Source organism: Cucurbita moschata, unplaced genomic scaffold, assembly GCF_002738365.1.
Source record: "Cucurbita moschata cultivar Rifu unplaced genomic scaffold, Cmos_1.0 Cmo_Scf00041, whole genome shotgun sequence".
NCBI lineage: Eukaryota > Viridiplantae > Streptophyta > Magnoliopsida > Cucurbitales > Cucurbitaceae > Cucurbita > Cucurbita moschata.
The window spans coordinates 1,265,284-1,281,986 of NW_019268557.1; the positions used below are offsets into that span (position 1 = coordinate 1,265,284).

General features: G+C 37.1%; 5 protein-coding genes across 8 annotated transcripts in view; 4 read left to right on the forward strand and 1 right to left on the reverse strand.

The window, feature by feature from the left end:
• LOC111433291 (EVI5-like protein) overlaps positions 1-1,341 on the forward strand; it is a 6,535-nt gene extending 5,194 nt beyond the window's left edge. For 3 of the 4 annotated variants that reach the window (XM_023070290.1, XM_023070286.1, XM_023070287.1), the window contains 4 exons: positions 31-228; positions 319-378; positions 464-562; positions 1,078-1,341. In XM_023070290.1, the coding sequence (XP_022926058.1) occupies positions 31-228; positions 319-378; positions 464-562; positions 1,078-1,185 (465 nt within the window). In that variant the 3' untranslated portion in view covers positions 1,186-1,341. Of the gene's footprint in view, positions 1-30; positions 229-318; positions 379-463; positions 652-1,077 lie in introns of all 4 variants that reach the window. The other variant, XM_023070289.1, reaches the window with a different exon arrangement.
• A 1,226-nt stretch (positions 1,342-2,567) lies between these two features.
• Positions 2,568-4,026, forward strand: LOC111432950 (aquaporin PIP2-1-like). Its single transcript, XM_023069771.1, has 4 exons — positions 2,568-3,035; positions 3,109-3,404; positions 3,477-3,617; positions 3,706-4,026. The coding sequence occupies exons 1-4, from the start codon at positions 2,729-2,731 to the stop codon at positions 3,814-3,816; spliced, it is 855 nt and encodes a 284-aa protein (XP_022925539.1). The 5' UTR covers positions 2,568-2,728; the 3' UTR covers positions 3,817-4,026.
• A 1,819-nt stretch (positions 4,027-5,845) lies between these two features.
• LOC111433285 (aquaporin PIP2-2-like) lies at positions 5,846-7,302 on the forward strand. The gene is made up of 4 exons (XM_023070282.1): positions 5,846-6,250; positions 6,343-6,638; positions 6,721-6,861; positions 6,954-7,302. The coding sequence occupies exons 1-4, from the start codon at positions 5,953-5,955 to the stop codon at positions 7,071-7,073; spliced, it is 855 nt and encodes a 284-aa protein (XP_022926050.1). The 5' UTR covers positions 5,846-5,952; the 3' UTR covers positions 7,074-7,302.
• Positions 7,303-8,713: 1,411 nt separating this feature from the next.
• LOC111433284 (probable aquaporin PIP2-5) lies at positions 8,714-10,027 on the forward strand. The gene is made up of 4 exons (XM_023070281.1): positions 8,714-9,067; positions 9,157-9,452; positions 9,520-9,660; positions 9,745-10,027. Exons 1-4 carry the CDS (start codon positions 8,761-8,763, stop codon positions 9,862-9,864), a joined length of 864 nt encoding a protein of 287 aa, XP_022926049.1. The 5' UTR covers positions 8,714-8,760; the 3' UTR covers positions 9,865-10,027.
• A 5,678-nt stretch (positions 10,028-15,705) lies between these two features.
• Positions 15,706-16,523, reverse strand: LOC111433294 (60S ribosomal protein L12-1). Its single transcript, XM_023070294.1, has one exon. It carries the CDS (start codon positions 16,427-16,429, stop codon positions 15,929-15,931), a length of 501 nt encoding a protein of 166 aa, XP_022926062.1. The 5' UTR covers positions 16,430-16,523; the 3' UTR covers positions 15,706-15,928.
• Positions 16,524-16,703: the final 180 nt, after the last annotated feature.

Below are 16,703 nucleotides of genomic sequence, written 5' to 3' on the forward strand. Positions count from 1 at the left end.
TTTTTTTTTTTTTTTTTTTTCTTGGGATAGGCGGGGCTTCCTCTAGTGCAGCAGTACCTATTTCAATTTGATAACCTTGTGAGAGAGCAGCTGCCCAAGCTTGGAGAGCATTTTACACAGGAAATGATAAATCCTAGCATGTACGCGAGCCAATGGTTTATTACCGTTTTCTCTTACTCTTTCCCCTTCCATTTGGCTCTACGAATTTGGGATGTCTTTCTTTATGAGGTTGGTTACTTGAAATCATATGCATCCTTTTCTGCAACACAATTCTTCTATAAAGAAGTTCACGCTTATTATTAATGTCTTCTACCACAGGGTGTTACGATTGTTTTTAAAGTTGGTTTGGCTCTTCTAAAATATTGCCATGATGACTTGGTGAGTTATGAATTGCTTCAAATAGTTTCGGCGTCCACATTTACGTTGTTGCTAGATCCTAATATTGTTTTTTTTTTTTCCGCAGGTAAAGTTGCCCTTTGAAAAACTCATACATGCTTTGCGAAACTTCCCAGAAGATGCAATGGATCCAGATACATTATTGCCCATGGCTTACTCAATTAAAGTACGTCCCTTTCTATCTACACCCCCCTCCCCAAGCCCCAGCTTGGCAACCATGAAAATTAATATTTCAATTGTTGCGTATGCATGATTGTAATGAATCTGAATTTGCTGAACTCTTCATCATCGAATTTAAACCAAATAAGGAACTTGTTAATCAATGCGTTGTAAGTCATCACATCAGTATTTGGTCTGGCAGTTTCACATGTTCATCTCTACGTTGTGTTATTTGATTTGAGAATCTGATGAATGAAGTATTTAATCTAATCAGGGTACCCAAATTTAGAGTAAAATAAAAAATAGGTAGTAACAATCACTTAATGTTGATTTGTTCAAAAGGGTGATAAAATCCACATTCATCTTATTAGTTAGAAGCTTCCATTTTCCGTTCATTTCCATTCAAAGATCTCATCTTTTATGATCAAAATATGCTGACTCGACATAGTAGAACGTGTTTTGCTTTATTTCTGGAAGATTTCGAGTTTGAATTTTGTTGGTTGGTTTTTTCTTAATGATTAGGTGTCCAAGCAGCTGGAGGAATCGAAACATCTGTATGAAACGAAGCATGGGAAGGAGATTCAGGATGATGCTAAAACTAGTGGGAAACAGGAGCAGGAGGTGCATTGAAGGTTACTACTTTTCCCTCTCTCATTGGAGCCAATGAAAAAACCATACACAAATTAATTTTTATGATTTCTCTCTGTCGCTTCTGAATTATTTAGGATGTTAATTGAATGATGCATAGTCATAATTTATCATTTATCATTTTATTATTTTCTCGAGTTAGTACAAATGCTTTGTAAATTCCTAGTCTCCTACCCCTTTTGTGTGGACAAAATGTTCATAAATTTTTCTCGACCTATATCTAATGGGATCGATGTATTTATATGTTACAATATAAATTTTATCTGTTGAATGAAATTATACATTTTTTTCTTATTTGGGAGAGAAAATTTCTAATATCCCTTCAAAATTAAAAATAGTTTTAAAATATATCAACGAAAATGAATTAAATTCGATAAAACGAGTAAAATTACTTGGCATGACACGTGGGAAATCAACAGCCACAACTTTTTTTTCTTTTCTATTCCACAACCTGTTTTATTAATTTTTTTTTTTTTTAATAATGCCATTAAAAATTTGATATTTTGTTTTTATATAAAAAGGCAATGCGGAGAAGGGGAAATAAAAGAAGGAGTGGGCCCAGTTGGAGATGGACGGTGGATATTGATTTGATTGGTCGTTTCAATCATGCCTCAACGACTTACTCGCACGTGACTGTATCCTTCAGCCGGGATTCCTCGCCTAATACGTACACCAACTCCACAATATTACAAATAATGAATTATTTTTCATTATTGGACCATTTTATTTTAAAATAATCATAATAATAAATAACAATCACACTTTATTAAACTTTCAATTTATTCTATTTTTTAAAAATTAAATTACTTATTTAATTCTAAATTGTACTACTCGCATCTCCTATACTCCACGACATTCTAGCTCTAAACGGGCATAAACATGATTTTGACGATTGGTCATACAAATGGTTGACGTCTCTGTCCATCGACTCTTCGCAAACTCAGCAATATAAGTTGAGGCCGACTTCAAGTCTCTCGACTCGCGTTCATGTGTTTAATAAATTTTTAATAAGTTAACATTCTAATGTAAAATAGAAATAGATAATGTATTATAATAAACCTAAAATAGAATAGATAATGTATTATAATAAACCAGCGCTTAAGTTAATAATTACGCAACTAATCCAAATTTTGATATGAAATGGAATAATTAAACCTAAAACATTCGAAGAAGATAGAACACATTAAACCGAAATAATTAAAAGCTTAATATTAATTAATTACCGACTAGTTTCAAGAACCTACCAGAAAGGAAACGACAAGAAAAGCGAAGAAGCGCCGCCCGCTGCCTGTGAGTGGCAGTGAGAGAGCTCACGAAAAGCAACAGAAAAGAACAGAACAAAATGGGGCGGCGCAAGAACACCATAAACTTTTCACGATCCTGAAATTTCCAGTCTTCAATCCACTCCTCCTTCTCCCACTATAAATCTACATTCCCATTCCTCTGTTTTTCATCCTCAATCTGCAAATTCTGCTCTGTTTTTCGAAGCAATCAGTTTCCCAGATTTAAATTTCTTGTTTGAAGCATGTCGAAGGATATTGAAGCCGGAGGGCGTGGTGGGTTTAGCGGCAAGGATTACCAAGACCCGCCGGCAGCGCCATTGATCGACGCACAGGAGTTTGCTCAGTGGTCATTTTACAGAGCCATTATAGCCGAGTTTGTTGCTACCCTTTTGTTCTTGTATGTCACTGTTCTCACTGTCATTGGGTATAAAGTTCAGAGTGATGTTGACAATGGAGGCCAGATTTGCGGCGGCGTCGGCATTTTGGGCATCGCTTGGGCCTTCGGCGGCATGATTTTTGTACTCGTTTACTGCACCGCCGGTATTTCCGGTGAGTTCAACGAATCAAATAGGGCATGATTAATTTAATTTTTTGTTACTGAATATTGTTGGGGGATACGCAGGGGGACACATAAATCCGGCGGTGACATTTGGGCTGTTCTTGGCTCGGAAGGTGTCGTTGGTGAGAGCCGTATTATACATGGCGGCGCAGAGTTTGGGCGCCATTTGTGGGTGTGCGTTAGTGAAGGCATTCCAAAACGGCCACTACATTAAGTACGGCGGTGGAGCCAATTCGCTCGCTGACGGTTACAGCTCCGGCACCGGATTAGCCGCCGAGATCATCGGAACCTTCGTTCTCGTTTACACTGTGTTTTCCGCCACCGACCCGAAGAGAAATGCCAGAGACTCCCATGTTCCGGTAAGAAATTTGAAACCCAACAAAACTGATTAGAAAACCAGAAATTAATGGCTTATAAATTCAAAATGAAAGGTTTTGGCGCCACTCCCAATTGGGTTCGCGGTGTTCATGGTTCACTTAGCCACGATTCCGATCACCGGCACCGGCATCAACCCAGCTAGAAGCTTCGGAGCTGCAGTGGTGTTCAACAAATCCAAGCCATGGGACGATCAAGTACATACAAAACCAATTTGCTGTTCATTCTAGATTTGAAGTAATATATAATATATGTATATATCTAACGTTTGGCATGTTTGAACAGTGGATGTTTTGGGTCGGACCCTTCATCGGAGCTGCCATTGCTGCAATTTACCATCAGTTCATATTAAGAGCAAGCGCCGGCAAGGCTCTGGGATCATTCACAAGCTCCTGATAAACGGGCGCCGCCGTGTTAAATAATCATTTACAAGCTCCTGATTAATGGGCGCCGTCGTGTTAAATAATTGGCAAAAAAAAATGCCTATTTGGTTTTAATTTTGCTTTCTGTGTTCTATATAATTACTTAACATCTCATGATGTTGTTTATATATAAGCACGTATCCAACCATGTTAAAAGTAGTTAATGAACTTAATTATTGTCTAATTTTATCTTTATGGGTTTGTTTGAATCTGATTAAATATTGGTTTTTTTTATAATAAATAAATAGTATTTATTATTTAATATAAAAAACACAGGCATCTAGAATTACAAAATAATAATAATAATAAATAAATAAAGTATATTTTAAAATTATAATATTCTTCTTTTTAAATAAATTTTAACGGTTAATTTTCATTTTTCAATATAATTTATATTAAAAAATTATAAAATATATATAATTTATAAAGTTACATATATATATAAATAAGGAACAAGGTCGAGGTGACTCTGATACTATGTTAGATGAACACATCTCTTATGACTTTGTTTTGGACTTTTCCAAAAGGCCTCATCCAAGATGGGACTTTCATCCAACACCGCCCCTCGAACAAAGTACGCCTCCCCTTAATTGAGGCTCGACTCCTTTTCTTTTGGAGTTATTTGTTCAACATTTAAAGATTCTATTGACATGGTGATACCATGTTAGATGAACACGACTCTCCATAACTATATGATGCTTTTATGGTTTTGCTTTGGGCTTCTAAGAAGGTCTCATACCAATGGAGAGAATATTCCTTAATATAACTCCAGTACTTTCATCCAACCATACAAACTCAAATAGTATTTTATTATTAGTTAAAAAAGAAATAAAATAATTAACATTATCACCTTCACAATTTAATTATTAGTTTTAAACAAACCCATAACTAAAATGTATATATAATTCATCCAACAAAAATACAAATAAAATTATTTTTTTGAAAAAAGAAAGGAAAAAAATTATAATGACGTCCCAACGGCTACCGCCCATCCAAGGATGAACTGACAAACCCTATGATGCACTAAAATTTCATCCATAAAAAAAAAAAGGTTTTTAATTGTTTCAATGAGCAATAAAGATTCGACACGTGGATCATCCAGAACCACAAACCTTACAACTTCTATATTTTTCGGGCAATTCCTAGAATTTTTTCCACGTTGAACATTTTGTTGACTGGACCGACCATAAATTTGAGGTTATAATAACATCCATGATTGCGTTTATTACGTGGCACGACTTAATTGGTTCGTAATTTCGACAGTGGTGGACCCTCTCTCAAGATGGACGGTGGTGGTTTATTGTATAATGGATTTCATTTAGTCGGTTCAGTCACTCGTCAGCTCTCGCCGACCGCTCTCCCACTTATTCCCACGTGACTTATATGACACTAACCTTTTTTTTTCTCTTTTTAATTTTTTTTAGCTTCGAAAATATATTTTTGGTTCTTCGGGTTAGTTCTAGACACAGCAAATCTCCATAATGATACGATGAAGAATAATCCTCCGTAGCCATAGAACTGAAGCCAATTGAGCCATTAATCACGCTCTAGTCACAGGATAGTGGTTCATTTACTTCTTGTCTCTTTAGAATCTAAGGACACAGTTGTATAACCTATACAACAAATTCTGTTCAAGTAAGGTCCTATAACCGTGTCTTTTAGTTATAAGGAGACATGTACCAAAGTCTAGTAGATGAATCACGGCCTTGTGACTAAAGTATGATTAATGGCTGAATGATCTTGAGTCCTATAATTGTAGAGAATCATTCTTGGCAGACTACTTGGTTGAAATGGTTGCATGATTGTCTACTTGAAACATAAACCTTATTTTTTGAAAAGAATTCTAGTAGAAGATAATGTTTATTATATGGATGATGTTATAATTAATGGAATGGGGTCGGCAAAATGGGGGCGGCGAGAAAGTTCCATAAGACAATTGAATTAATTATAATCTATAGCCGTCACTGATCAATTCAGGTTTCGAACCCCCGAATATAAATCCCCCACTTCATCCCTAACCTTCACCACTCCCCTCTGCAACTCCTCTGCTTTCAAATCCCAATTCCTTCCTCCATTTCTTCTTCAATTTCACCCACAAGGAGCAGCAGCCATGTCTAAGGATCTCGAAGCCGGTGGGTTCGCTACCAAGGACTACCAAGACCCACCACCAGCACCATTGATCGACGCCGACGAGTTCACTCAATGGTCTTTTTACAGAGCCATCATCGCCGAGTTCGTCGCCACGCTTTTGTTCTTGTACGTCACTGTTCTCACTGTCATTGGCTACAGTAACCAGTCCGACATCAAAAACGGCGGCCAAATCTGCGGCGGGGTCGGTATTCTTGGCATTGCTTGGGCATTCGGCGGCATGATTTTCGTCCTCGTTTACTGTACCGCTGGAATTTCCGGTGAGTTTAGTTTTCTTATTTTGCTCTGTTTTTCTCTCTCTGTTAACTCTGTCCGTTGGTAAAAAAGTTGCCTTTTTTGTTGAACTTTGCAGGAGGCCACATTAACCCAGCGGTGACTTTTGGGTTGTTTTTGGCTCGGAAAGTGTCTTTGGTTAGAGCAATTCTTTACATGGCGGCTCAATGTTTGGGCGCCATTTGTGGGTGTGCTTTAGTGAAATCGTTCCAGAAGGCTCATTACAATGAGTACGGCGGTGGAGCCAATTCACTCGCCGATGGGTACAGCACCGGCACCGGCTTAGCCGCAGAGATCATCGGAACTTTCGTTCTTGTTTACACCGTCTTCTCCGCCACCGATCCCAAACGGAATGCCAGAGATTCTCACGTTCCTGTAAGTTCATTCAATGCCTCAAATTGAGTTCAGCTGGGAGCTTAATCCATTAAACTAACCCTTTTCCAACTCAAAATTGAAGGTTTTGGCGCCACTCCCAATTGGGTTCGCGGTGTTTATGGTTCATTTGGCCACCATTCCAATCACCGGCACCGGCATCAACCCAGCTCGAAGCTTTGGAGCCGCCGTGATCTTTAACAAAGACAAGCCATGGGATGACCAGGTAACTAACTTCATATTTTCCCCTAATCCTGCTCTATTATAAGATTGTTTTCTGTAATTGAAGCTCATTTGTTTTGCTTTGTGTTTGAGCAGTGGATCTTTTGGGTTGGCCCCTTCATTGGAGCTGCCATTGCTGCAATTTATCACCAAATCATACTGAGAGCAGGGGCAGTTAAAGCTCTGGGATCGTTCAGAAGTTCCACCTCCGTTTAAATCTAATAATACAAATCTCTGTTGCTCTGCGTTTGGGCCAAAATAAGTGTGAATTTTCTTTACCCAAATTCCCAAAGGCACTGGTTTTTATGTGTGCCTTCTATCCATCAATCCAATTGCTGTATTTTCTTTACCTTTTCCTCTGTTTCTGGCCTCCGATTATGTAATTGTCTATGTTTTAATGCAAAGTTCGATCGAATCAACTGGGTCATGCCTATAATTATAATCATATAATATGGATTACTTTCTGAGATCACCCCTAAATTAACCAGAGGAATAATAATAGCTAGCAAGAGAGTAACGAGGGCTAGGGAGAGCGCTTGGCCCAAAAGGTGGGTGGATTGTGAGATCTCACAATTGTAAAGAGGAACGAGTACGACACTGGGTCATGAAGGGGTTAATTATGAAATCTCACATTAGTCGAAAGAAGAACGAAACATCAGTCTGTAAACCTCGCCTGCTAGACACATTTTAAAAATCTTGAGAGTAAGAAGGAAAAATCTAACAATATTTCTCATATATTTTATGCAAAGTATATAATTTTTTTCGAAAATTTTGACCAAGTTATCCGTTAATGCCAAATAGATTTTCATGTCATTATTAGACTTCACGAGCATCAAACATGATTATAAAGTCATATATTTACTATATATGTTGTGCATTCTTAAATATTTACACCCACTTAAAATATAAGATGTTCATGGGTCGAGTTAGTTTGGGTTGAAGTGTTTTTGAGACTCCAATTATTTAGATGGTAAATTTTTGCTTACCATAGTAAAATTTTAATAAAACAACCCTAAACTCTAAATCGTAAATCGTTTTTAGTTCTACCTACAAATTCAAAAAAGTCCCACAAATATATACTTTTGCACGACATATTATTATGGAAGGAATAACTTATGAATACTTTATTAATTGAAAATTTAGACCAAATTAATAAAATAAAAATAAAAAAAATCTTGAATTATTACTTTATTTAAAAAAATTTATATCTTTAAATATTCAAAAGTTACTTTAAAAATATATATAAAAAAAACATTTTTAAAATGGTAAACATATTTTTTATGTTTAGAAAACGTAAATTTATTTGGAACTCAAGATAACTATATTGAAAAAATCAAAATTTTAAAAGTTGTAAGGAAATTTTTAAAATTTTATTTTATAAACCAAAATTACATCCAAAATTAATACTTTTGAAATAGTTGAATGGTATTATTGAGAATTGTTGCATATATTACTAACTGTTTTATTTTTCATAATTATTATTATTTTTTGTTTCTAAATAATAGATGGCATGCAAATGGGGCATGATTTTTCGTAAGAAGGAAGAAACGTGGCATGAATCTTGCATCAAAATAATAATAATAATAATAATAATAATTAATTATTATTATTTCCTTGTTAAATAATAGGTGGCATGTAAATGGGGATATATTTGTAAATGAACCTCAAAATATTGATTTCTAATTATAGCAAATAAATTTCGAAACAAAATCAAATATGATTCAATTCATACGATCCCGATAAAGTAGAACTAATTTCAGGCAAAATGAATGTAATATTGTTATTTTGAAAATATAGGAATATTTTTTTTTAATTTTTTTTAGCTTTAAATATATCACCAATTCAATATTTGAAGCACTACCTTCCAACGTAACTCTCCTCTGCTTCCAAGACAGCAGGAGCAATGTCGTCTAACACTGTGTTTGAGCGCAGAAGCAATGGTGGGTTAGCCGCCACCGCCAAGGACTACCAAGACCCGCCGCCCGCCCCGTTAATTGACGCCGGGGAGTTCACTCAGTGGTCATTTTACAGAGCTATCACCGTCGAATTCGTCGCCACGCTTCTGTTCTTGTACGTTCTTGTTCTCACTGTGATTGGCTATGACACCCAGTCCGCCACCAATGTCTGCGGCGGCGTCGGCGTTTTGGGCATTGCCTGGGCCGTCGGCGGAATGATCTTCGTTCTTGTTTACTGCACCGCTGGAATTTCAGGCGAGTTTAGTTTTCTTCTCTTGCTCTGTTTTTTTTCCCCTTTCTCTCTGTTTACTCTGTCCGATTACCCTTTTTGTTGAACCATACAGGAGGGCATATTAACCCGGCGGTGACATTTGGGCTGTTCTTGGCTCGAAAAATCTCCCTAATCAGAGCTGTGTTTTACATTATGGCTCAATGTTTGGGCGCCATTTGTGGGTGTGCGTTGGCTAAATCATTCCAGAAGGCTTATTACGTTCGCTACAGAGGTGGAACCAATATACTCGCCGATGGGTACAGCATCACCACCGGCTTAGCCGCAGAGATCGCCGGAACTTTCATTCTTGTTTACACAGTCTTCTCCGCCACCGACCCCAAGAGAAACGCCAGAGATTCTCACGTCCCTGTAAGTTAGTTAGTTTTGAGTTTTGTTTGGGTTTACCATTGAACTAATTTTGTCTCAAATTTTCAAGGTTTTGGCGCCACTCCCAATTGGATTCGCGGTGTTTATAGTTCATTTAGCCACCATTCCGATCACCGGCACCGGCATCAACCCAGCTCGAAGCTTTGGAGCTGCAGTGATCTATAACAGAACGGAGGCCTGGGATCATCATGTAACTTTCTTCCCCAACTTTTCTGTTTAAGCATTTAGATCTCTGTTTTACAGATCGTCTCTGATGTTTGGTTGTTTTGAACAGTGGATCTTTTGGGTTGGGCCGTTCGTCGGAGCTGCCATTGCTGCAATTTATCATCAAGTCATAATTAGAGCAGGAGCTGTTAAAGCTCTTGGATCATTCAAAACTTCCTCCGCCCTATAAATCTTATCCAAATCTCGTTTCTAGGATCAAAATGAAAAATGTGTTCTTTACTTTTGCTTATGTCTCTGTTTTCCACTTCCAATTATGTAATTCCGAGTTCATTTTTGTGCTAAACTACGTTTTAATCTTGTTTAATCGAGACTTTTAGTTGTAGTTTTGTTTATGATGTCTGAAAAGTCTGAGTTGAATCAAATTCATAAAGATTTCATTTAGTTGAATTGAATCTAACCCATAATTTCATAACTCATCTCAACTTTGGAGTTAGATCTGAAATTGATAATAATTTGGGACAGAAAAAAAGAAGCAAATCATGAATATTTGATATAATCAAATTCATGACACAGTATATATACACATATATACATAGTTATATTTACAAAAAGAGAAGTTTTTGAAGTAATATGTACATCAACGTTGTGATAATGGATAAACTAAAGGAGCTGGTTATGAAGAAGAACAGCTGCCAAGATGTGTCCGACAAGAAACTGCCAAGATCTGGTGGGGGTGAGGAGTTTAGGCGTCTTGATCGTACTGATCCTCTGGGGTTTCTTCTGTGATGGGTTCCAATGAAGGAACGGTGGAGGGTTTGTTGGGTGAAATGATGGGAGATGGAGCAACTTCATTGATCAAACCCCTCAAGTTTCTTACTGATTTCTTCCCCATTTTCCACCTCAAATTTCTCTGCAACTTTTTTTTGGTTGTGTTTGATTTGTATGAACCGATTTGTTTGGTTTTCCTTGTGTTTGTGTTTTTGTGTTTGTGTCTGTATATATAGTGTAATGAAATGGAAAGAGGCGTGGGGGAAACGATTGGATGGCAGCCTGCATATTGCCTCTTACTATTCTTGAACTTTTTATGGATCCTTTTATGGTATCCTTCAACTTCCCCTTTACCTAATATGGGTGCCTTTGCAACAGCCGCACGAGTTCGATCCCAAGGTGCAATTAGGCCCGTTACACCTCGCATATCATAAGCCCATTACTAATGATATTGTATTCTTTGGACTTTTCGACAATGTTTTAAAACACATCTACTGTTGAGAAAAGTTTTAATTGTTATAAGTTGTGACCAACAATAAGTTTCATTTATTTAGTTCATAACTCTAATTTGGGAGAGGGAGGGAGAGAGGCTCCCAAGATGTTGATGGACTTGGTGGTCGATGAAATGGTGTCCGACGAGGAGAATAAGAGGCTTAGCTGCATAAGCAATTAACAGATCAAAAAACAAATGAAGGACACACAGATTAGTTCTCTTTGTTGAGAGACGATGGATGAAGAAGATGACCCAAAACATTAAATATTTATACAAATATTTCGTATCTCCCACGCTATTGTCATAAAAAGCTCTTTAGAAAGAAAATGGTGTTTCAACGTAGGGAGTTCTTATTTTCTTACCTCCCTTTTGACCTCAATAATTAATATTTTAGGAAATTGAAGAATTTTCTTACATGAACTAGTTGAATTTGTAAAAATTAAATCTTTGAATCGGTCTATAGTTCGCCAATCGAATATTGCTTATGCGAAATTCAAGCTTGTTCAACCACACACGCCGTCTATGCGTGTATGTTTAATCGTCTACGATACATCCGACTTGCCTCTACACTAGGCCAAGTCATTCAGCTCGACCTTGCGTCTACTCGGGCCAAGGTCTCTCAATGCAATGTCGCATCTCATCTTGTCATCTCGATCCCCATCGACAGGGTCCATATGTCTTAACGCCATCTCGAGACTCGAGATGTCGTTGGCCATCATAACTCGTTTAGTCATGTCATACTAGTTTAGTCGCGCCTGCTAAAAGATGTTTGGATTTAAGGGTTTGTTTATTCCTTATCTCGAAAATCCTATTTCGATCGACCTAAAGTAATTTAGAATTAAGAAATAGGATTTGGTTTATTTATATTTAAATCTAATATATGTTTAATATATGTAATTTTGCATCTTCCTTGGATAGGAAAAGGGTGACATTTGGTTCGATCTATTTTTTTATCTCCCCATGAATTGTATGTTTGTAGCAACGGGGACAGAATTTTCTCAATTCCAATCGACTAGGCATAGTGTGTAGATTCTGAAAATTCCCACGGATTCTTTATTAACACCATTTTGAGTACATTCCAAAATAGCTGTTACTCATCTTTGCCCTTGGCCATGAACCTCTTTAAACCCTAAATCCAAACCCCAAAACCCCAAACCCCAAATTCTAAACCCTAAACAGTCTTTACATTTTAAAACCCCAAAACCCAAAACCCCAAACCCCAAATTCTAAACCCTAAACAGTCTTTACATTTTAAAACCCCTAAACCCCAAACCCCAAATTCTAAACCCTAAACAGTCTTTACATTTTAAAACCCCTAAACCCCAAACCCCAAATTCTAAACCCTAAACAGTCTTTACATTTTAAAACCCCTAAACCCCAAATTCTAAACCCTAAACAGTCTCTACATTTTAAAACCCTTAAATTCTAAACAATCTCTACATTTTAAAATCGCTAAACCCTGAACAGTCTCTACATTTTAAAATTTGTATTTGTATGATCTATAAACTTTCCAAACTAATGCATCCTTGACAAATTTAATTTTTTTTTATGAAATATTAATTGATCTTTTAAATATAAAATTAAAATTTTAGGTTTAGTGAAACTCGAATTCCCAAGGATATGTTTGGGGTTTAGTGTCAATTGTATGCAAGCTCCAATTCGAAAGTGAAGGGTCTAAGAGACCTAGCCTAAAGAATGACCCAAAGATAACAAAATATGTTAGGAAAGATTTGACCAACTTGTAAGTAGTTGCATCTCCGATAGAAACTTATTTAGAATTGGAACATATCAATTACTATATCAATTCCCCTATTATTTTATATCATTTTTTTCTTTTCTTTCGTATTATTTTTTATATATTGAAGTCCTTATCTTTTTTTCTTTCGTATTATTTTATATATATTGAAGTCCTTATCTTTTTTTCTTTTGTATTATTTTATATACGATGCAGCATTATAAACATTATTACTAAGTATTATAAACATTATTACTACTTGTACTCTCGTTAGATAAATCTGACCCCTTCCCCGTTCTCAAAAGGATATTTTAAAGAGTGACCCCTTCCCCTACCAAGAATTTTTTTAGTGGGACTACATGAAATTTTCGATATACTATTTCGAAGCAAGCAACTTTTTCAGCATAAAATGTCTAAAAGCTTTATTTAGACCCGTTTTATAATTATTTAATTTCTTAAATAATTCTGCATTTCATCATTTTCTTCTACTTGATCCTCCAAAATAAAATTGAACAGCACCAAAAGTGCGCAAGGATTAAAGAGAAACAAGCAAGAATAAGAAGGCTCAAATTTTATAATTGAATAGATATTACACCTTTGCAAACTACAGTTCTAAAATGGGCAGAATAGAGAGAGAGAAGGAAAGAAAAGACTACGACCCTTCTTTCTCATTGCAATCCTCTGTTTCTTCCTCTTCTGTAATGGTCTCCAAAGCAGGGCACACAGACGCCCTGTTTGGGAGAACATACAAAGCTGGTGCTTTCTCCATCCAACTCAGAATCTGAACCTTCTCACACATTGTTTTAAACCCAGAAATGAAGCCTGATCCTACCTCGAAACGGGAACACGAACAATCGGCCGAACCGAGCTCTGGTTCTGAGAGAAGTGTGAAGATGATCGGCTTTGATGGGGGAAGTGGGGAGTGGAGTTCTTACTTATAAAAAGGGGTAAAACCGAGTGGGTCAACAAACCAAACCACATGGGAAGTAAACAATTACGCCCATGGCTTTCATCACATGTGAAAAAGATTTGTTTTTTTTCCACATACAAACTCTGCTCAATAAACTAAACCATGTGAAACAACATAATGGGAACGGAATGACCTGGAATTCCAACAATATTGGGGGTTGTTGGCTCGGTTTGGGAGAAAATGTTTATTAAATACAACCTTTTTCCCCATCATCTTTACACTTGTTTTGTTCTGCGATGCTTCAATCTCTTTAGAACCTGCGAGTGAAATCAGCCATTGCAACAGTTGCATTTCAAACAGAGATGCAAGGCATACGATCAGATCATCTGAATCGGATTTCTATTCACAAGAAAAGGATTGAAACTATGAGAACTAGTAATGAATAAATAGAAAAGGGAACTGAAACTGCAAAAACTAATGAATGAAATGGGTTTATGAATCCTCATCATCATATTCCTCTGCAACATCTTCTTCGACAATGGGTTCCAACGATGGGATGGTAGAGGGTTTCGGTCGGTAAGTGATGAGAATTGGAGCAACCTCAACCCAAGAACTCAATTTCATGACGTTCTTCGCCATTGGTGGAGTTCCTAGGGAATGAGGGAAATTGCAAAGCTTTCTAATTTATTTCAATCTTCCCTCTTCCTCCTCTACAAGTAGAGAGAGAGAGATTGGATACTTCTTTCTAGTGATATCAAAACAAGTGACAATTCACCTCTTCTAATATACGATGGAAGAAACCCAACTGGGAATTGAGTTTGTTACGAAGATGGAGGTGGTTCACACAGGCAGATGAAGGGAAGGTAAACGGAAGCACAGAAAAATAAGGAAAGCAATTGCTTAATAAGGTAAAAACTGAATGAAAGGTGATTTTTAGATGCACGTGGAAGAATGCAGAGGAATGGACAGAAATAGAAAGCTCAAAAACAGTATCTAACTCCTATTTCTAGCGTCCTTGTTTGAGAGAAACAACAAAGGCCACAGATACCAGAATTACCAAAAAAACTAGAATCACTTTCGGGATGTGCGTTTTAGTTTCAATAGTTTAAAAGGTTCTATTCCAAACGAAGAAACCAATGCACAGGGAGAACTTAAAACTACTCTTCCTAGGTCACTACAAAGTAGTTGACTTCAATGATCTCTTATTCTTAATAGTATGAAGTGGAAGGAAGAATCAATAAGGAAATACTAGAAGCGTTTATCCAAGCAGAAATCACCATACGGATTTGACTCATAATCCTGAAAGACAGCATGCAAGTTACACAAAATCCAGTATTCTACATAGATATAGACGAAAAGAAACTACAAGCAGCAAACGAACATATCTATGAATTAATATCATTAACTAAATAAATTAAAGATAACCATTGATGTCTTTAAGAGGCAACTGATTACATGATTCACAGTTGCTATTTGTTCAGAATGCAGCCAATCTAGTTTGCTACACCAATCCATAGTTCCTGAAGAATAAGAAATTTCCTGAAAAGATTGCTCGGCATAACCAAACAAATTATGAACTGCCCCAGTATATTGATGGAAAGATTGTATAAAGTGTCCTTCGAGGAGTGGCTAAACATTTAAGACTAAAGGTCAAACACACAAATATGTTTTTCAGATGAGTAAATGCACAGGCACTTCACTAGCAAAAGAAAATGAAGGCCACAACAAGCTCACAAATTGGGCTACATTTTGATGATTCAAAATGTCAGAGCTGTCTCATAAAATTACCCCATGTAAGACGAAGAGACGTACTTATACCCCATTTTGGACAACATACACATCATAACGCCGTCACTGCACAGATCAACGCAACTTAATGGGCATATGACAAATGATAAAATGTAGTTCGATATTCTAGGACCAAACTTCACAAGACTTCCCCAGATGCTTAAAAATGATTACGGACTTAAGAGAGTCTACAGACAGATCGCAGGACCCAATTCATCTGGAATATATTGTTTCCAATGAGGAAATAAGAATGCTAAATAATAACGCGACCACTAATTCAAGATCAACGAACAAACAAAAACGAAAACGCCTCCAGAAAGAGAACTTATGACCTGCGTTCAGATTAACGAAGGAATCATAAAAGGGATATTCTCAATAATACAACCGGAAATGCAACGATTTGAATAAAAACAAAGAGTCCAAACTTCAATTCAAAATGGAACCACAATGCTTTCATCCACGAAATGAAATGAAACAACTTTCCAACATTAAATAAATCCTTGTATCCGTAGATAGTCATTTGAAGAGAGTAAAAAGAGACATATTTAAATATTCAAAACTGAAACTACAAAATAAGTTCGAAGGCGAAAAATTCACTCTCAATTCTGGGGAATTTCAACATCCCCATCAGTAATTTCCTGCTGCAAATCCTTCGGGTCCTTACCGTCGACCGTACAGCCAACAGAAACGCAAGTACCGAGTATCTCCTTGACGGTTCCACTGAGATCCTTAGCCATAGACCTGGGGCTCATAACCCTAGCGATCTCAATCACATCATCAAGCGAGATATTACCATTGTGCTTGATGTTCTTGGTCTTCTTTCGATCACGCTCAGGCTCCTTGAGGGCCTTGATGACCAAAGCAGCAGCAGATGGCACCACCGAGACCTTGGCTTGACGGTTCTGCACAGTGAGCTTGACAGTGACCCTGAGACCCTTCCATTCCTTGGCCGTCTCCTTGGCAATGTCTTCTCCGATCTTCTTAGGGGAGAGACCTAGAGGACCGATTTTAGGAGCGAGAGAACTGGCCGCTCCGACCTCACCTCCAGTAACTCGGACGAAAACATCGACAACCTGAGAAGGATCGAACTTGGGCGGCATAATTGAATAATAGGATTAGTAGAATTGAATTTCTGAGTTCAGAGGCGACGGGCGGAGGCGAAGATCGAACTTCAAAGACAGAGTAAGGCTTTGAAGGAACGTATAAAAGCTAGGGTTTTACAGATTGGGAGTCCTGAAATTACTCATTTCTCCTTTTTCATCCCGCTATCACTTACGTTTTGGGCTTTCTGGCCCATTTTTCTTTTTCTCCCCCAGAAAGGGCCCAATATTAAGGCTATCGATTTTGTTTTGTTTTTTTTTTTTTTTTTTTTTT